Source organism: Echinops telfairi, unplaced genomic scaffold, assembly GCF_000313985.2.
Source record: "Echinops telfairi isolate 266 unplaced genomic scaffold, ASM31398v2 ScPeMD7_7458;HRSCAF=8496, whole genome shotgun sequence".
Lineage (NCBI taxonomy): Eukaryota > Metazoa > Chordata > Mammalia > Afrosoricida > Tenrecidae > Echinops > Echinops telfairi.
The window spans coordinates 7,212,680-7,234,272 of record NW_022111358.1 but is presented as its reverse complement, the minus strand read 5'-3'; the positions used below and the strand labels follow the sequence as shown (position 1 = coordinate 7,234,272).

General features: G+C 43.5%; 1 protein-coding gene across 1 annotated transcript in view; it reads left to right on the top strand.

The window, feature by feature from the left end:
• The first annotated feature begins 1,363 nt into the window (after positions 1-1,363).
• CRLF3 (cytokine receptor like factor 3) overlaps positions 1,364-21,593 on the top strand; it is a 25,139-nt gene continuing 4,909 nt past the window's right edge. Inside the window, exons 1-6 of the mRNA XM_004707340.2 lie at positions 1,364-1,429; positions 3,725-3,932; positions 7,125-7,212; positions 7,977-8,154; positions 10,580-10,802; positions 11,435-11,567. Of these exons, the coding sequence (XP_004707397.1) occupies positions 1,364-1,429; positions 3,725-3,932; positions 7,125-7,212; positions 7,977-8,154; positions 10,580-10,802; positions 11,435-11,567 (896 nt within the window). The remainder of the gene's footprint in view (positions 1,430-3,724; positions 3,933-7,124; positions 7,213-7,976; positions 8,155-10,579; positions 10,803-11,434; positions 11,568-21,593) is intronic.

Here is a 21,593-nt window from a genome sequence, read left to right as displayed (position 1 = left end):
TGTATATTACCATTTGAGACCAGAGATGTCAGAATTCAGGTTCTCCATTAGTTTTATGACTGTTTAGTAACCAAGCTCAGGAGGAAAGTGCTATCACTGTTGTCTTGGATGGCGATAAAGTGTATATGCTTACCCCAAGCTTTTGTGTGGTTTAGCACCTAAGTAGAAACTGATGACTTTGCCATTTTGTGAGCTCATTTCATTTATTTAAACGTTTCTTTGTTGTTTTTTTAATCCCAGTTGTACTAAGATTAGATTTAGCTGCAGTGGAAACTTTGTTAAGTAAAGTTACTTCACCCGTCACAAGGTTGGATATATAGCCTTCCCGCCCCTGCCCACCCCACCCCCCAGGGTTGGGGGATGAATTACAGTAGTGTGGGTGAAAGGAGACAATGGGCATTGTAAGACATGAAATAACATTTATAATATATCATTGATCAAGGATTCACCAGGGTGGGAGAGGGAGGGGTGGAAAAAGGAGCTGATACCAAGGGCTCAAGTAGAAAGAAATTCGTTTGGAAATGTTGATGGCAACATAATGTACAAGTGTGCTTAATATTATTGAATGATGATTGTTACAAGATTTGTAAGAGCCCCTCCCAATAAAATTATTAAGTTTTAAAAAGTAAAGTTACTGGTCTATTCCAGTGGGGAAATTGGTTCAGAATATTTCTGATCAACATAAACAGTGTACATTGCAGTTTCTTTATTTTTGAGACCTCGAGTTGAATAACCCCTGAGATCTTTATTCTGTCAGTAGACACCTGCATTGGTTTTGCCCGTAGAGCAGTGGTTCTCAACCTTCCTCATGCCGTGACCCTTTCACACAGCTCCTCATGTGCAGGTGACCCCCCCAACCATAACATTATTTTTGTTGCTACTTCATCACTGTCATTTTGCTACTGTTATGAATGGGTGACCCCTGTGAAAGGGTTGTTCAACCCCCAAAAGGGTCGTTACCCACAGGTTGAGAACCACTGCCCTAGGTGGATAGCTACCACTTGGAATTGACTGATTGCCTTCCACATTGGCGTTCTTAGTGCAGAGGCCAAGATAGATGTTAACACTTCGCTGACCAGCTGTTTCAAACCAAAACTACCCCTTGCAGCTGGCTCCTACAAAGACCCACATTGCTTTCAAGCTGGCAAACTGTATAAAGAGAGAATGCATATCCGCTGAAAGAGGCTTTAAACCACCAGTGGCTCCGAGGGAGACGAGGCCTGGTGACCTGCTTCTGTGAAGATTACAGTTGAGGAAACCCGCTGGGCAGCCCTGCTCTGTCTTAGATGGTCCCTGCGAGTTGTAAGGGACTTGATGTCACAGTGGTAATAGCAGCAAGAGAGATGTGACAGGGCTGCGGGAAATGGAGTTGAAAAACGATGGAGTTTTCCCACAAACGTTTGCGAGTCCCTCTGTGTTACAGGGCGAGGTGTGTCCAGCTTGTTTCACTCAGCATGCAGCTCGTTTTTAAGTGTGCTTTCCTAGAGCCAAAGCCAGTGAACTAGTTGAATAGGATTAAAAGTGACAGGCATTTGCTTATGCCCGATTTCAAGGAGGGGAAAGTAAGTCCAAGGTAGCAGATTCTAAAGAGCAAATTGGCCGGGAGAGTAGGAGAGGTAGGTATGGGAATGGATTCTCTTCCCCTGCCCTCTCACTGCGTGGTGTTCATATACTGTATATACTCATGCATAAGCCACGTTTATTCACCACATTTTTAATGCAGTTTTCGTGGTAAAATTCGGTGCCGCGGCTGATATTTGGGTTGGCTTATACTCAAGTATATACGGTACTTCCTTTCTCTTTCTCACTCTCGAGCTTCTGAAACAAAACAAAACCTAGCTTCTGAAGCAGCAAGGGAGTTTTGAATTCTTTCTAAAGAGGAAACCAACTTTACCTAACCAGTGTGCTTCCTGCGTGTGTGTGCTGTATCCGTTAGAGAAGGAGGTGGGTGGGGGCGAGGCGCTGTGTTGCAGAATTTCCCCTGGAGTGAGGCGCTAGCTGTCTGACAGCCTCTGACCCGCTGTCTTTATCGCCTCCAGCTCCTCGAGGGCCAATCCGATTACGTGCAGTTGAGCTTGTGGCTGTCTTGGTTTGTTTGCGTTTTGGACTTGGGTATATTTCATAGATGCTTCCTAGTGTCTTTCCAGAGATGAATTAACAATAGCATTTAAATGAGAGTTTCTTTGGGATTTAAGGAATTCTCCCTCTCTCTCTTTTTTTTTTTGAATTCTCTTATTTGTTGCACAACCACCATTGTAACTCCATCAGGGCCAAAAGAAGACAGAACTGATTTCACTCTGGTAACTCAATCTGGGATTTTTGTTGTTTGTTTATTTTTTTTGTTTTTTTCCTTTCCTTTTTTTGTTTTCATTTTTAGTCTCCTTTTTAAATGTTAAATTTAAATTAGAGAGTAAATAGAAGGCTTTCTCCGATGCCATATTAGCTGAAAATTACTGAAATGTTGCCCTTTGCTCATGTTTTCATATATTATTTCATAGCAGGGCTTTCTGGTACTTCAAGACACTTGCTAAGATACAGTGAGTGAAAGGGTTAGGTGGGCAAGCATAATATCTCAAGTGAATGACTGCACAGTCTGTGCCTACTGTAACCAGTCCAGTAGTTAGCTCCAGTCCCTGTTAAGTGAGAGGGAATTGTATGTTTACGAGTTTTTTGAAAGAAAAATTTAGCATCTGCACAGGTAATCCCATAATTTTTAAAGCTGTGTGTAAAATGAGATGATTTACCTCTCCCATCCCCTGGAATAAGAATTCTTCATCTGGGGGTCTGTGAACATGGGCAGTGTTTCTCAAAGTATGGACAGGTGTGCTTGTTAAAAATAAGAACTCCATCCGAGCACTCTGCTAACCCCAGTTCCAAGATAGCTGCTTAGTGGATCTGGGATGGAGGCCTGGGATCTTCGGTTTGAATGAGCAGCCTCGGTGATTCCCCTAGAGACAAGTTTCAGAAGCAAGACTCTAGGCCATCCAGGACTACCATGTGAGGGATTTGTAAAGCCTCTGACACTGGGTAACTTTCATTCAGGTCTGGATTATTCATTTTTCCCAGGAAGAATGTCTGTAAAATCCCTCATCAAGATTCTCAAAGAGAACCATGACTCCAGAAGGGATTAAGTCATTGTTTTAGACCTTTCTATTTTGTGAACATTTTCTACCTCTTGAATTTTAAACAGAGTTTTAGTTTTATTCTAGCACAATGAGGGCATTTTATCCACGAAGGAGTTTTTTTTTTTCTTGCATTGTGGTTTTCCTAATCTACCATTTTTTGCTCCTTTTCCCACAAGATGACTTTCAATCCCTTTGTAATTTAAAATGTTTTGTGCTGAAACAACAGTAATTTCTAGCATTAATTTATTAAGAACAATGCGTCAGATGTTGTACCAAATGTAGTACTTGGGTTATGTTGTTTAATCTTCACAACAGTTCTGTAAGTTAAGAATTTTTAAAAATTATTGTAGCCATTTTATAAATAAGGAAACTGAGGTGTGAAGTACCTTAAGACTAATGAGATGAGTTTGTGAATGATTTGAGCTTATTCTGCCCTAACTGAACACTAATTTAATAACATTCTGGCAGCTTCTACAAATGCAGAAGCAGCTACTTTATCAGGGAATGAAAGCGGGTGGTTTCGCAGTGTCCTGGAATTATTATGAGAAGTGCCTATGGATTAGCCTTTTGAGTCCTGTTTTTGTGGTACTTCTTTTCAGATCAGAGAAAGCGCCTCCCAGACGAGGGATGTCCTCAAACAGCATTTTAATGATTTGAAGGGAACCCTCGAGAAGCTCCTGGAGGAGAGATTGGTCACCCTTCTGCAAGAGGTGGACATAATTGAACAAGAGACCGTAAAGCCACTGGACGACTGTCAGAAGCTTATTGAGCACGGAGTTAACACTGCCGAGGACTTAGTCCGAGAAGGTGGGCATCCAGGGAGCCATTAAACGTGGTTCTTGTAGATCAGCACCGCTGATTTCTCAGGTTACCAAGCTTCCTGCCATCTGCGGGGTGCTTGGGATCGTCCTAACCTTGGGACAGTTTGTATTATGTGATGATAGATATACAGTGAAGTATCCCAGGGTAAGTGCATTCTAAGTGTTCCTTATCAACATTTACCGAGCAAGGAGTAAAGGATTTTGTCTCATTCATTATTTGTACAACTACTTTTAAGGTCATTGTGAGTCAAAAGATTTTTCTGCTTGTTCTTGGCTAATGGAATTTAGTCCCATTTTTCTTTTTAAGTTTTAAAACATGTGATTGACGTTTGCTCCTGAGCTTGTAGTTGTAACATATTCTATCCTGAGCCAGTTACTTTGGTCAAGTCCTGCCTCTGTCTTGCCTTGTGTGGCCTTTCTGCCTTCATACATACTTTCCTTTGACATAGGTCTTTGTCAGGAACATTGAATAAAACAATAAGGTAGAGCACAATTTTTACTTTTAGGGAGGGAGTCCATAGCCCAATGGGCCAGAGATAACACTATGCAAGTGTTTTGGAAAAGTCAAGGTCAACGTCTGTTGGAAGGGTTCCAAGGAGGCCCCGAGGAGTTCTTCAGGCAGACAAAGGGAGAAGAGGAGGTCTCATCGTGAACAGAAGAGAATGCCATCTTCAGCGATTATTGATGTCTTTAAGTACTAAAGTTGCATAATCAGATTTTTTCCTTTTTTTAAGACAGTGCCTATTGTTTGGGGCCTGAATAAAGCTTATAAGACAAGAGGCAAAAGAAACTGATTAGAAAAGTGTGGCAGTAAGCTAGGTGACAAATGAAAAAGCCAGTGACAAGTGAAGGTGAGGCAGGCAGGACTGGTTTTAAGGCATTTTTAGGAGTAGAATTATTGACAATTTATGATTGCCAGGATATAGAAGGAAAGCATTGACGATGACTGATATGAGCACTGGCAAAACACTTGATTGCCAACCAAAAGCTCTGTGGTTTCAAACCACTAGTTGCTGCACAGGAGAAAGCTGTGGTAGCCTGCTTCTGTAAAGACTTACAGCCTTCCTGTGTGATCACAAGGTGTCAACGGGATCAACCCAAAGCAAACAACCATTTTGATGTGAACGAGGGAGGTCGGAATGGACACCCAAAGTCCATCTATAGACAATTGGACATCCCCTCACAGAAGGGTCAAAAGGAAGGGATGAGCCAGCCAGGGTGCAATATAGTACTGATGAAATATACAACATTCCTCTAGTTCTTTAATGCTTCCTCCCTCCCACTGTCATGACCCCAGTTCTGTCTTACAAATCAGGTTAGACCTGAGCATGTACACGGTACAGATAAAGAGCTCACGACAGAGAATCCAGGACAAATAAACAAATCCCTTAGGACCAATAATGAGAGCAGCTAGGAGGAGAAAGGGGGAACCAATTACAATGATCAACATACAACACCCCCCCATTCCCCGACGGACAACAGAAATGTGAGTGAAGGGAGACAGCAGACGGTGTAAAATATGAAAATAAAAATATTAATTATCAAAGGTTCATGAGGGTGGAGTGGGGGAGGAAATAAAGAGGAACTGATACCAAGGGCTCAAGTAGAAAGAAAATATTATAGAAATGATGATGGCAATATATGTACAAATGTGCTTGATAGAATTGATGTATGGATTGTTAAAAGAGCTGTAAGAGCCCCCAAGAAAATGATTTATTTGGGGGGGGGGGAAGACTGCAGTAGGTTGATACCGAGTTTTGGTTGGATGGTGCTGAGATAGGAAACAAAGGAGAAGAGATGAGCTCTAGTGCATTCAGTATGCCTTGGGTATTTTGGGTTGAGGATGCTGAAGGTAGTTGGGAAGGTAGGTGTGATGCCAAGGAGAAAGCCCATAACTGAAAATGCCAATGTGGCGGTAAATAGCATAGGTTTAAAGGCTAGAACTCAGAGATGCCAGCAATAAAAGGCCGTTGTGGAACAAGATCCAGGGAAGGGACCTGAATCCTACCCTTTCTGCAGATTAAGTGCTGTGAGTGGCTTCAAATAAAAAGTGCTGGTTGGACACAGATCTTTTATTCCAGCCAAAAAATTACATTACTTGATCTTAGCCAAAAGGCCAAGAAGCGATGCAGCCAAAAAACGAATCCCCCTTTTCAAGCCTCTTAAAACAGTAAGTGTTATCTTTACACACTAATTATATTTTTGGCCTGTCTTCTTGAAAAGTTTATTTATCACTGACCAAAAACAGTGCCTTTGAGAATTTTTTTTTCCCCAAGCAAGAAGCAAAAACGTCTTCCCCTGGAGACCTGGAATTCAGAAACAAACCCAGAAGCAGTTCATCGCAGGTCAGGGTTCCACACCCATCTCCCTGGGGGCGGAGAAAGTTTCCTTTTAGAAAACAAATCCTTTGAGGCACATACCGTTTGTTATAGCATCTGATGCTTGAGTTTTCTTCATACTTCAGAAATCTTTTGAATTTCAAACTCTTTTTTTTTTTTTTTACCTCCACCAGAGATAAAAACTGAAGAGAATTTTGAGGATTTGGGGGCACTATTCACTATGTGTCTGTTTTCTTTTTGGTGAGAGGATAGGCGACCTAAGTTCAAAAAGAAGGAAAACTTGAGGAAGGCCAGGGCAGGTTCAGAGAGAAAGAGCCCTGCCAGCGCTCTTCTGAGCTGGGGGAGGACATAGGAACTGGTCCACTGTACCCCTGACTAGCCTTTCCCTGTTTATTAATGTCTAATCTAATGGGTATGCGCTGTGAGAAACATCATGGCATCGTTTGATTTATAAGACCCTCCTGCGCATGTCAAGGCATCATTTGTATTGACTGCTGTTTTGCGTTGACAAAGATTCTAGCTAGAGGAGAGGTGGGGAAAAGATCCTTGAACCATCTGTTTTGTATACAGTTGGCTGACGAACCAGATGTCATGTGCACAGAGCAAAATCTTTCCTCACGCAAAATGTTGCTATCGTGTACCCTGCTGCTTCTTGCCCTTAACCTTAGGGTCACTTATGATACCATTTCTGCTTTTGCTCTTTGGACATTTGACTGTGGCCTCGCTGAAGACTCCTTGGCAAGAAAATCAAGAGCGTCCTCTGGAGCCGGCTGGGCTGCATTGATTCTTGAACCTTGTGACCGCCTTTCCCCACGCTAGTTCTCTTGTCCTGGTTGTAGGTGAGATCGCTATTCTTGGCGGCGTAGGAGAGCAGAATGAGAAGCTGTGGAGCTTTACTAAGAAGGCCTCCCACATTCAGTTGGACAGGTAAAAGAAATGGTGCCTTTCGACTTATACAAGCATTTAAAGTTAACACCTGTCTCCCCTTGCCCACCCCCATCCTCTTTTCTGTTAAAGGTGGTGTGAAGGGAGAGATAGACGGTGAGGGGACTCCAAAAAATTTGTGGAAAAAATTCTATTACATTCTGATTCCATTTTCCCATGAACATCTTAGAACCCCTGCATGTAGTTTTCAACTTTTCAACTGCCCATTACCAGTATTACTAGGCTGAAAGAATTGTGGTTATTATAACCTTTATCTTCATTTCCAATGTATAAGAGAATTATCAAATTAAAAATGTCAACATATCATTGAAACAGCCATGATTCAGTAAACTCGAACTTTTGATAGAAACTTAATAGTTGTAAAGCTTTAAATTTTTGTGTGTTTTTATTTGTAGAACATCTTGCAAAGCCTCAATGCCATGAACATTATTTGTTGGGGACCTTGGTACCCTTATAGGGACCTGGTAGCACAGTGGATTAAGCTTTGGGTTGCTAACTGCAAGGCCATTCATTCAAACCCACCGGTCACTTCATAGGAGAAAGATAAGGTGGTCTCCTTTCATAAAGATTTACATGAAACACTCAGGAGACGTTCTACCTCGTCCTATAGGGTGGCTGTGAAGTCAGAATAGGCTTGATGGCTGTGGGTTTGAGCCTCTTTGTCATGTGTGACTGATATGCACTATTCCTTATAATTTAAACTCTCAGTTAAAAGCCACATAAATACATGAGTTTTGTTTCCTCAGCCTGCCAGAAGTGCCTTTACTGGTTGATGTACCGTGTTTATCTGCTCAGTTGGATGACTCGGTTCTTAACATAGTGAAAGACCACATTTTTAACCATGGAACGGTAGCGTCTCGCCCACCGGTGCAGATCGAAGAGCTAGTGGAGAGGCCTGGCGGCATCATAGTACGCTGGTGTAAGGTGGGTGACTCAGATGTGTAGAAATGGCTGCAACTTTACAGGTTGGGGAACGCAGGGGCCTTTAAAAATTCTTAATAATGCCCCCCCCCCACTATCATGATCTGAATTCTACCTTGCAAGTCTGGCTAGATCAGAGGATGTACACTGGTACAGATAGAAACTGGAAATACAGGGAATCCAGGGCGGATGATCCCTTTAGGACCAGTGGTGTGAGTGGTGATACTGGGAGCGTAGAGGGAGAGTGGGTTGGAAAGGGGGAACCGATTACAAAGATCTACATGTGACCTCCTCCCTGGGGGACGGACAACAGAAAAGTGGGTAAAGGGAGATGTTGGACAGGGCAAGATATGTCAAAATAATAATTTATAAATTATCAAGGGCTCATGAGGGAGGGGGGAAGAAGGCGAAAAAAATGAGGGCCTGATGCCAGGGGCTTACGTGGAGATCAGTTGTTTTGAGAGTGATCAGGGCAATGAATGTACAAATGTGCATTTATGTATGGATGGAATGTGATAAGAGTTGTATGAGCCCCTAATAAAATGATTTTTAAAAAACAAATTAGACCCCAAAAATTCTTAATAATCATTGAATCTTTTCATCTTTTCCTAAAACAAAAATCTCCTTTGCTCTATAATTTAAATGAAGTCACAGGGAACTGGAATTAACTTCCAGTTTGCGATAAACAGTTGGTTTCTGCTTTCCAATCTCCGTGTCAATCATTACATTTGTTATTACCGATACTGTCTAGAAACACCCATGACGTGTGTCAGACTTAAGTCTGTTGAGTTGATGATCTCTTCCAGTCCTGCCTATTAGAAATGTCCAAAAGCTCTTACTGGTTGTTGACCATATAATATTTTCTGTTTAGCACTGAGCACTAATGCCTCTGAAATAAGATTCCTCAAGTATGATACTCCGTACCTGACACGGCCAAGAATTTGGTATTAAATCAGGACTGTGAGCTAACCATATTTTAGAGAGGACTCTCTATCCAGATGAGTTACATAAGATTCAGAAGTGGGTGTTACATTTGTATAAACTTTTAATAGTTTGGGTTTTTTCCCCCTTTAATGAAGATTTGGTATAGAAAGTAGAGCTTTTTGTTGTGGTTGTTCAAAACAAGGACTGTTAGTCCACTCTTACTCTTCTGTCTGTCAGTAGGCTTCAGTTATTTCCAATTTTTATAATTAACACTTATATTCGTGGTTCCTTGTCTTTTTTTTCCTTAAGTGTTTACTAGCCATTGAATTATGAAATCTTAGGGATTGCCTCTGTACCAGACTAGGAAATACCAAACTCTTTTCCAAGTTAAGTCTTCAAACAGCACTGTGAATTCCCATTGTGCCCACTGTTACCAGTACTTGCCATTTTCACACTTCATGTTTTTGCCTGTATGGGATTTCATTGTGTCTTTTTTTAATTTTTTTTTTATTTCATTGTGTCTTTAGCTAGTATTTCCCATATTACAAATCTGGTTGAATAAATAATGTCTTTGTGGCTGTTTTTATATATTTTATAGCGTGCTTATTCATGCCTTTTTCTCTTGGGCTGAGTTGACTTCTATGGATTTTTAGTAGTAGTAGTCCTTTATATACAAGTGTTCTAGATGTTTTCTTTGGTTAGATGAATGATGTAGTTGTGGAGTTCTTATTGAATCACGAATGTTTTATCTCCACCATTATTGTGCAGAAAACATGCCATTTCTTTAAAAAGCAAACAACAAAAACTATCATTGCATTGATTCCAACTCATAGCAGTCCATTACAACAGAGTAAAACTGTCCCACAGGGTTTCCAGGCTATCCTGTTTATGGAGTGGAGCTCTGAGGGTGGAGTAGATAAGTGTGGGCTTGTGATGGGCATGGTCACCAGTTCAAAACCACCAGCAACTCCCAGGAGAAAGACTGGGCTTTCTATTCCCATCAACATTGACTGTCTCAGAAACCTACAGGGGTCACTGAGAGTCAGCATTGCCTCGATGGCAGTGAGTTTTTGAGAGAGTGATTTTCATCACAGCAGACTCACAGCCTTCTCCCATGGAGTGGCGAGTGGGTTCAAAACTGCTTTTTTGATTGGCAGAATTTCTCCAAAGAGACAGTATTTTTCTTCTTAGACGGGGCGCATAGAGCATAAGGTTCAATAAAGAAACGAATAGCCTAAGGTCCGGTGGCTGCCGGGGCTGCAGCAATGGGCTTAAGCTTAGGAACATTGTGTGGATGGTGGGGGGCCGGGCGGTGTTTCCTTCTGTTGTGCAGTCACTGTGGGTTGGAACCAACTCAGTGGTGCCAATAACAGCAACAAGACCACAGTCCACATGTGAGCCTGAAGGCAGAGCCCAAAGTGCCCCGACTCAAACGTTCTTAAGCAGTGGTGCCGAAAGAAGTTACTCCCTGGTCAACTCATTACCATGAAATCTTTCTCCTTAGGTTGATGACGACTTTACAGCCCAGGATTACAGACTCCAGTTCCGTAAATGTACTTCCAATCACTTTGAGGATGTGTATGTAGGCTGTGAGACAGAATTCATAGTATTGCACATCGACCCCAAAGTGGATTACCAGTTCAGAGTCTGCGCCCGAGGCGATGGCCGGCAGGAATGGAGTCCTTGGAGTGTCCCCCAGACAGGTCACTCCACACTGGTGCCTCACGGTGAGTGTTGCCTCCTCCTCCTGAAGCTTAACTACAGATGACAGCCCTTGTCTTCTGAGTGAGAGCAGCCCGCCCCCTTGTCTAAGGGTTAACCTTGGACTGGAAGCACAACATGGAGCCTATGTTTACTTGCTGCTCAAATTATTTTGTGTGCATTTTGAGAACTAGCCATCAGTTCTGTTGTCCAGAGCCCACAAATAATGCCAGAGAGGAGTATTGGCAACACTGTAAGCCAAAGAATTTAGAATACTGCATAAGGCATTGTTTTCCCAAAGGGTTTTCTCAAGTCTTACCATTTGAAATCGCTCTCCTGTATGCCTTTGAAGGACTTAGGTTCATTTGTTAATTTGTTCTGAAACAGCTTGAAGTGAACTCTAGCAATTAAGGATTAACCATGCTTTTATTAAGCAAGATATAACACTTACTTGATTTTCCATGTTAAAATTGTCCAGGAATAGATGTGTGATTTTTTTTTTCATACCACTGTTACTTGACTGTTACATTCTGTCACCAGAACTTTGGTTTTCTTGAATTTGCCCATGACCCTTTCCTACTTCCAAGCTCTAATGAATGCATCCGTTCCGCAAACACTCCTTAAAGAATTCTAATAGGAACATCTTTGCGTTTAACAGAGTGGACCCCTGGCTCTGAGGGCTACAGTCTGAGCAGTCGGAGGAACATAGCGCTCCGCAATGATACGGAATCTCCCGGTGTCCTCTACTCCAGCGCTCCCACCTACTTCTGCGGGCAGACCCTGACTTTCAGGCAAGTCTCCAGTCAGGCCTCCGGTGCTATAGAGGAGCTTACAGCAGGCTTGAGCTTTGGGTTTAAAATAGACCTAGGTGTCTTCCATCATTTATTTCATCGCGTAGTCCATCATTCAGTGTTACTTTGGTCACATTTTAAAATTTTTCTTTAAAAAAATTTCTCTGCTTCAATCTTTTCATGTATTCACAGGGTTATCCAAATTGTCTGAGATAAGTGATGTTTGTAAAATGCTTTGCTCATTCCAGATTCGGAGTAGGCACTCAGTAGGTCTCTTTGCCCCTCAGCAAAAAAAGATAAACAGAATATCTCCCCATCAAAAGCCAATCTTAAGAAGAGGGAGGGAAAACAAAAAAACTTAAAATTTCAGGGACCAAGACTGTTTCCCATCTCCCCACTGTGAGTCACCAAGAACCAGTCTCTGTAAGAGACAGCCTGTTATTATAAATGTATTGTGTGTATGTAATTTTCACATTTACTAGAAAGCAAGTCCCTCCTACCAATTTGCTCTTTTTCTTTATCCGTTTCTTTCTCTTATCTTTTTATTATTATTTTAAACGAGTTCTTTTTATTATGAATTAGGTGTGCAGAGACACTCATTTCTTCTCGATTGAGGAAATTCTTTTCTCTTGTTCTTGAATTATCTGAGATGCATGCTCTATGGCACTGTGTTTAATATCTCTTTCTAGGAACCAACGCGCAGTTTTGATTTAGAGAGTAAGGCTTGCCTCGTTTTCACTCACCCAGTGTCACGAACGTTCCTCTAAATATTGTCGGGAGATGATGGCGTTGCCCCCAGTGCCTCTCATTCACCATCCTTCCCGGTTGAGGCCTGGAGAGCATCTGAATGTGTTCTCTAAGCTAGTGTTGCCGCGGTCTCTTCAGTCACATCATTGGAACTCTCAGCATTTATCACAATGCATGAATTTATGACTGCTCTTAATTTCATCACTTCTTCTCATCCCTTGTATTATGAAGAATGACTTACTAACTAGCAAAATCCCAACACAGAGAGAAACCAGGAGCCTGATACCTGAAGTCTGTTTAATTATTCCCTAGGCAACCCTGAGCTTTCTCTTAACAACCCTTACTCTGCTTGCACACCTTATTTACAGAACTGCTGCATTACTGAACCTCCTGGGAACAGGCTCTGCTCTGCAGCAACAGAGCTTCCGGACTCGTCAGATCCAAGCGAGGCCGGTTAGAGCAGCGGTTCTCAACCTGTGGGGTGCAACCCCTTTGGGGGTCGAAGGACCCTTTCACAGGGTTGCATGATTCATAACAGTAGCAAAATGACAGTTTTGAAGTAGCAACAAAAATAAACTTCTGGTTGGGGGGGTCTCACAACATGAGGAACAGTATTAAAGGGTCGTAATGATCACCATCGTAGTAATAGCCATTATGGTTATGGCAGTTAATATTTAAATAGCTTTTGGTATGTGCCAGGTACTGTTCTGAGCATGTTCCTTGCATTAACTCACTGAATTCTCACAATAGCCCAACGCGACTGGCTGTGTTTCTCTGTTCTAGGGAAGGGAAAGCCGAGGCACCTGGAAGTCAAGTTGGTGACTGTGCCACCCATCTCATGACTAGCACAGCTGAGAATGAAATCCAGGCATACCCTTCCCTCCTCCCTGGCCGTCTAACTTCTCATGATTCTGGGTGGTGTTCAAGGGGCCCTGGTGGCTCCCCAGGAGAAAGGAGAGGCTGCCTCTAGATGTACAGGCTTGGAGCCCCCTCAGAAGGCTGCTGTGAGTCCGGGTTGATGGGCCCGGGCATGGTACAGTGCTAACATGTGCAGCTGCTCTGCTCCTGTGCCCTCACCCTTTTGCCTCTCCTTTTTCTAGAACCTAGCTGCCTGAGCTTATTTGTCCTCCAGCCCTCTTTTCCAAAAAGAAATTACTCAGTACCCCTCTAGCAATGGCAAGCTTTTGTACTGTGGCCCATAATCCAGATAAAGCAGCAGCATCTGTTTTTCAGCTCCTCTAGGAGCCCTGGTGGCATGGTGGTTAAGCGTTGGGCTGTGATCTGAAAGGCCACAGTTAGAAGCCACCAGCTGCTCCTCAGGAGAAAGACGGGGCTTTTTCTTCCAGTAAACAACCACGGTCTCAGAAATCCACAGGGACAGTTGGACCCTGTCCTGTAGGGTTCCTGAGTCGGCAGGACTCCACGACAGAGTTTGGTTTGGTTTGGTTTGGAATTAGTGTAGCACCCTGTACGGAGCAGCATCACCCACTTTGAGAAACTGTTTAAGGACCTCTGATGATCATGACTCCAGCCTCTTAGTGCTCTCCTTACGTGGCAAAATTTTGATATATTCCTAAATGTTTCTTAAATCGTTCAGTAAGTATTGGACACGATGTTGGAAATTACAAGTTGCTTTGAATCCACTTCTTGTCTGTGGACCATGACCTCTCACTTTGCAGGTTCCTGACCCTTCTCATTCCTTCCAGACCTTGAGAAACCCACAAGACTTACAACCGGGCAGAACGATGAGTCCAAGCTCAGCTCAGCTCAGTGTTAGCTAGACCTTCCTCCACAGTTTTGCTTTCTTTTTAATGTGGAATGAACATGTCTTTCTTGTCTGTATTAGAGGAATTTCAGGCACCAGCAATTCAGTCAGAAGGTATGAAGGGAGGGCATACCCATGCCTAATGGAGGGCAAATGGGCATGCTTGTGTAAAGGTAAACTTCTTGTAGCTTTTTGAGGATGGTTAAGAGCCTGGTACTTAGAACCACCAACCTGTTGCCTTTGAGGAGGCGCTCCCCTGGGGCTCAGTCCAGTCTGTCCACGTGGTAGTTTCTGCTTCCACGTGGAGCTGCTCAAGGCGACAAACCTGTGTCAGCTGGCTCTTGCCAGTGTAGAGCCCAGTCTTCACTGGGGCTCACGTCTGCCAGCAATCCCGGCCTTCCAGACCTCGCCAGGATTTCCTCACGTTCCTGGTCTTCTTTCCCTTCCTTCAAGATCTCCTGATCTGAGTATTAGTTTTAACCATTCGCCCCCAGCTTTTTTAAATTTTACTTTTTCTTCTTCTGAACCTCCATTCTTAAAAAAGTCTTCTCCTCTCAGTTCTTGTAGCTTTCCATGATCCTAATAGCCTAAGAGAGAGTCTGTTGTCTTCGCTACCTCTGTGCCACCCTGCTGCTCATACTTAACATGAGGAGGCAAATCAGAGAGAGAATAGGCTAGCTAGCCTTCTGTTGTAAACTTCTTGCTTCAGGAGGCATTAAAAAATTGATGTTCCACTCTCCTATTGCAGTGTCAAAAGCACTGTAAAACACGAGGCTCGAAACAGCAGTAGTCATTATTTTGTCTTCGAAACGGCATTGTGGACAGGTTTTGGCAAGAGCAGTTTGTCTCTGCCCCCAAGTGATGCCAGCTAGAGTAGTTGAGCTCTGAATGGTGATCTGCTGCCAAGCCGGCTCACTCCTATGCCCGGAAAACTGGTTCTGCTTCTGAGTCCTCCTCATTTGGGGCCTCTTCATGAGCTCTTGGGCTTCCTCATAGCATGGGGGTTGAGTCCAGGAAAGGAAGTAGAGGCTGCCTACAATCTGATCAACCTTGCCCAGATCCCAGCACAAAGGGAAAGGAGATAGACTTTTTTTCTTTCTTTTTCAATATTGATTTGTTTTGTAGCTGTTGATGGAAATATACGAAGCAAAAGCATTCACCAGTTCAAAGTTTTGACCTCTGCTATCTAGTGACTTTGAACATGTTCTTTTAAGTTCTTTAAGATCATTCTCACTCTCCTTTTCAGAATTGTTCCTGTCTTTAACAGAACCGCTCCCCTGGTTCTTATCTAATCTTTGGAGTTACTGTTATCAGTAGAATCCCATATTGATAGGGCCGGCCCCACCAGGAGACATGAGATCCCCTCCCTGACCCACAGCGCTACGGGGGGGGGGGGGGGGTAGCACTGGAGACACAGTTCGGGAATTGTGCCCAGTCTGACCCCACACACACACACCGGGGTGTAACCCACAGGGAGCACAACAGAGCAGCAAGGGGAGCAAAGCAACAAAGTGCCCGAGGAATTCTGAAAACAGACTTCAGCCTCAAAGGGCAGGGCTTGGCACCTCATCAGACCTGAGTGGAAAACATTCATAAGGATCAGCAGACAGACCTGGAACTATTTGTAGCCTTTAAAAAATTTTTGTTGTTGTTTATGTCTATCTATATAAAATAGGATTGTTTACAATCCCAAGGAGGAAACAACAGACCAGCGGTTCCAGGGGGACATGGGAGACGGGAGGCAGGCGAAAGAGAAGACAGAGCCAACAAATCCAGGGACAAGGGAATAACAAAAGATGTAAAATCAAGAGACCCAAAATCAATGGTGAGGGGAGCGTACAATGTCTGGTGGGGTTTGATCGAGTACAGGTTAGCCAAGAGAAATTACTGAGAGCCGAATGAAGGTTGAAAATGAAGTGGGACAGGAGGAAAGTAAAAGGAAATAGAGGAAAGAACTAGGAGACAAAAGATATTCATAGACGTATAAATATAGACATGTATATATGCAAATATGTGATACAGATATAGGTCGATGTACATATATATGTTAAGTATTAAGGTAGCAGATGGACATTGGGTGTCTACTCAAGTACTCCCTCAACACAATAACACTTTATTCTAATAACTTGACATTCTTTGATGATCACCTTCCCAGCACGATCACTGAAGACAAAATAGGTGCATAAGCTAATGTGGTGCAGAAAGCTGATGGTACCCGGCTGTTACAGGATCTAGCATCTGGGGTCTTAAAGGGTTGAAGTTAAACAAGTGGCCATCTAGTAGGGAAGCAGCAAAGCCCACATGGAAGCAGCACACCAGCATGTGTGATCACCAGGTGTCGATGGGATTAGGTATCAGGCATCAGAAGACCCAAAAGAAGCATTCATATCGATGTGAATGATGGGTGTCGGAGTAGAAACCCAAAGCCCATCTGTAGACAATTGGACATCCCCTTATAGAAGGGTCACAAGGAAGGGGGACGAGTCAGCCAGGGTGCAGTAAAGCACTGATGAAACACACAACATTCCTCTGATTCTTTAATGCTGATACTCTTCCCATATAGAAGCAGAGTCTACGGAAGCTGGAAGGTGCCCAGCTATCACTATTACATACTCGAGGCAAGATTTCATAGCAGTCTCCTGATCAAAAGGGGGATTGATACAGAACAGAATTTCAAATTCTCAGACCCCTGACTTCTTGGACAAACCCATGAAATACTGCCGTGAGATCATCTTTAGACTTCAAAAGAAAAATGTATCCAGAAGCCGTCTTCAAACCAAACAATAGTTTAGCTTAACTAGTTAAAAATGTCTGCCTTGAGCATTATGGTTTGTTTTTTCCCAGGTGTGGGTGCTTCTCTGGGGGTGAGCCCATCCCAGGGCCCCACCCTGCACAAGAAAAGGAAACTCTCCCCAGGGCTCCTGCCAGCTTCTCTGGAGGGGACTACCTCACTGCACTGGGCACGATGTGCTTTGAAGCACTGTCTAGATAGGAGAGATTTAATATATGCGGTATTTTCTAAATTTATTGGTGTAGATTTCTGTGTAATACTTCCATATTTTTCTTTTACAGTAATACGTGCAGTCCATCCTAGCGTCAGCATCTGCCTTCTGCTGTTGGTAGTTTGTGACTTCTTTCTTTTGTCCTCATCAATCTAATTGGGGATTTGTCAATTCTATTTATTTATTTTGTTTATATATATATTTATAAATCATTAAATTGGGGGCTCTTACACCTCTTAGCACAATCATACATCAGTTGTATCAAGCACATTTGTACATATGTTGCCATCATCACTTTCAAAATATTTTCTCTCTACTTGAGCCCTTGGTATCAGCTCTTTTTCCCCTCCCTCCCCACCTTCGTGAATCCTTGATCACTTACAAATTATTTTTATTTTCATATCTTACACTATCTGCTGTTTCCCTTCACCCACATTTCTGTTGTTCAGACCCTCAGGTAGGGGTTATACTTCATCACTGTGTCGGGCCCCCCTCTCTCCTCACATCCTCGTGGTAGCACTACTCTCATTATTGGTCCTGAGGGGTTTATCTGTCCTGGATTCTTGTGTCAAGAGCTCTTATCTGTACCAGTGTACATGCTCTGGTCTAGTCGGATTGGTAAGGCAGAACTGGGGTCATGATAGTGGGGGTGGGGGTGGATTTCATGGGTTTGTCCAAGAAGTCAGGGGTCTGAGAATTTGAAATTCTGTTCTGTATCAATGCCCCTTTTGATCAGGAGACTGCTATGAAATCTTGCCTCGAGTATGTAATAGTGATAGCTGGGCACCTTCCAGCTTCTGTAGACTCTGCTTCTGTATGGGAAGAGTATCAGTGAAAGTTGGGGCCATGAAACTGTCAAAGTATTATCTTTTCAGAAAGGGGTTGCTTGGGATATACAATCTATATTAATGCTTACCTTTGGTTTAAGCATCAGCATACCTTTTCTGAATGTATCTAAGCAGGACGTCTCCCCACTTTTGCACACGGCTGGTCTCTGCCATCACCCGGGTTTGTTTGTTTTTATTGGGGCCTCTTACAGCTCTTACAACATTCCACACTTCAGTTTTAGCAAGCATATTTGTACATATGTTGCCATCATTATTTTCTAAACATTTACTTTCTATTTGAGCCCTTGGTATCAGCTCTTTTTTTCCCTCCCTTCCCCCACCAGATGTATATATTTTTAATACTAATTGTTAACGCTGCACCTTAACCAAAAAATGTTCAGCTTAATTGTTCTGAAGAAATCCCAAAAGGTCATGGTCAGACTCTGCTCTCGACCAGGATTAAGATGTTAATTTGTTTTTCGCTGAGTCTGAAATCTTGGCAGTGCCTTCTTCAGTCCCAGGGGAAGTATAGCTTTGCTGGGGTCTCTGTTTTGCCCAAATGAATTCCCTAAGGAGAGATTGGGGAGAGTCCTTTCGGGTTCAATCATGGGTTTTATTACAGTTGTGGGAAATGTTGGAGAGAAGAGTTTTCTCCACAACCCTTTATTTTAGACTTGGGTGAGTAAGCCAGCAGGTTTTCCTAATTATATCCCCTTTGTGAATCTTAGGGCCATAGTCTCGGGGGTTCTACCAGTCTCTCTGGTCACTAAGTCTGATTTTTTTTATGATTTTGAATTTTATTCAACATTTTTCACCTTCCTCCAAGACCTTCTAGAATCAAGTGTGATCCCTTTCAGGGCATTTGGGAGTGGTGCCACCTGAAGCTGTTAACGCATTGGGAGATGATTCTCCTTAGACACACACCACCACCACCCAGCAGCTTTTCCAGGCAAAACCAGAGCCGGTGTAGGTTTCATTGTCTTAGGGATCCAGCTCTGCCTTCGACTTCTTATTAATTCACAAGTTGAACTAGACCTTACAACATAGTCACAGCCAGCTAATGTTTGTTTGACCCAGCGGGATGCTAGTTGCAAGCACTTAAATGACTTGATGTACACAAATCATCATTACATCCTGTGGAAGCTGAGATAAAAAGAGGAAGCATCCTGCTTGCAGGTACACAGGTGATTGAAGCCTGGAGCCGAGACTCGGCTCCTGCCAGTGTCGCTGCAGAGGCAAACCCACGGCTAATCTGCCGTACTTCCGTGGGCATGTTGAGCCTGTAGGACTCGGCTTTTTCTCTGAGTGACAGGAGACCAGTGGAGGGTAGGGAGCCAGTGAAGGACACAATATGGCTTCTGCTTTGAAAATCATGTTTCTGTGAGCCAATTTGGTTCACTAAAAAAACACACACACAATTTAAGTCATTTTGGCTTAGGATTCCCCCTCTCCCATCTCTTTATTGCTCCATTCAGCTTCCTGAAGTAGGAAATTTTAGAACAGAGTTACTACCGTGTGCCCATTAGCCCCTTTTCCTTCTCATTTTGAAGGACACCACATTCTCCTGCTTTTTCTCTCTAGCTTACTTGACATTCCTCCTCAGAACCCTTCGTGGGTTCTCTTTTTTAACGTCCCCAACTAAAGAACGAAGTCCTCCTTTTCTGGCGAATGTCATCCGGTCATACGGCTTTAAGGCCCTGCTGGCAGACTGGTTACGCATTGGTTTGCCAACCGCAAGGTCAGCAGTTTGAAGCCACCAGTCACTCCTGGGAGAAAGATGAGGCAAAGAGCGACAGTCTTTATGGTTCGCAGCCCGCTGGCCGGCCCACGGTGCTCCTTATGACTGCGTAGAAGCCTTGACAGCAGACATCCCGGCCCTGCTCCAAGTCCTGATCCGCACATGTTTCGTCTTTGTTAAGGACGATACTAGGGGAGGCTTTTGTAGCCGCAGCTTGTGGGGTTAAGGAGATTCCTAATTGCTGATGTTCCGTTTTGGTGGTTTTTCTGCATCTATTGATAGGATCACATGGCTTTTCTGTTGCTGTGCTGGATTACACTGAATAGTGTTCAGTTGTCGGGCCGGCTGGGTTTTCCTTAGAGAACCTAGGGAATGAACTCTACTTGGCCATATTGTTCCTATATAAAAGAAGCCTTCAAAATGCTTGGGAAAGGGAATGAAAAGATAACGAAATCTTTCCATGCATGTCTTAAAGCCCCCCTCAAATATAGTGCAATTTAATTTTTAATATTTTGTTGAGGATTTTTTTCCCCCATTCATCATGAGACATTAAAATAACACCTTCTCGGGGAAAACATTCATATCATGTATAGGCCTCATTATCACAATCAGATTTGATTCTGAGGACTGGTATCCTGGGCAAGAAATGCCTTTCCCCTTTGTGGGAGTTCCTCTTGTAAGTTGTTGGCCCCAGGGCCCTGCCTCTTGGAGTGACTTCTACCACCAAGTCACCATCAGTGACGGGCTCAAGTCCTCTCTCTGCCAGTACCCCACAGGCCACGTGCAGGGAATTTATCCCAGCCCATCGGTTCGTTTCTCACTCTCGTCTGTCACCTGTTGGTTGATTGCTGCTCACACGTGTGCATCGCTATTCATTTTGGGAAGAATGGACCGGGCTGAGGACCTTTAGCTCTTCACAAGCAGGGTATCTGTTGGCTTTCTTTTCTTAGCCTGTTTTGTCAGAGACCACTGGCTTCAAAAAAGTGAGTGGGGTATCTTTGCTTCCTCCTTTCTATTCCAAGAGTTTGTGTGGGATGGGTCTTCGACGTCACTGATGACTTTGCCGTCCTAGCAGCTTCCTTGCAATGGCCGTAGCAGTGAGAGAACTGTTCCGTTTCAGGGAAAATAAGGTTTGCTTTCGGATTAGCCTAGTTACGAAAGGAGGCATTCCTCTGTTAGAAGTCATTTGCCATGACTCGGTCAGGCATTCCCCCTCTGCCTCTCCCTATTCCTGACAAGACAGGCTGCGCCCAGGCCCCGCTGGTTGACATAGGGCCTATTCCCTCTTCCTTGGGTACTGTCCCGGCAGTGGCCAGGCAGACTAACTGCCTTCCCAAGAGCATTGACCACCTTCCCAGCAGTGTCTTTGTCACATTATCCTTGTTTTCCTGTTCTTTGCTGGACCGTAACTAGTAGGCCAAAGTCAAATTCCATTTTAATGTTTATGTGTTACATTTATTAGGAAGTTGGCCGTTTCTCATGTGTGTATTAGCCGTGTAGCTGGATCTTTGGATTCTGAATCTCTGCTCCAGGCACTCACTGGGAAGAAGGACGCTTGCAGTTGTACTGTAGTGAGGCTGCACCGCTTGTCCCCACTCAGAGGTAGCCGAAGTACAGAGTAACAGGACTAGATTAGCTTCCTTGTCTTTGAAATTCCTCCTTTATTGGACCATATTTTTTCCTAGAATATTTTGCTTTCGAGAGAATTTATCAGCTTGAATTTTCTACTTTTCTCGATGCTGTAGCTATATCACTGCTAGCCTGTGCTTAAATTGGTTTTGTATGAATTGTCTCACAGTTTGAGATGCATTGGAGAAGAGCGCTGAGCTTCCTTCCACGTCAGAAGCCTGCCCACGAATCCACTATGACCATGTCTGTTTGCCACTTCACAGTGAACCACGCCCACGAATCCACTATGACCACGTCTGTTTGCCACTTCACAGTGAA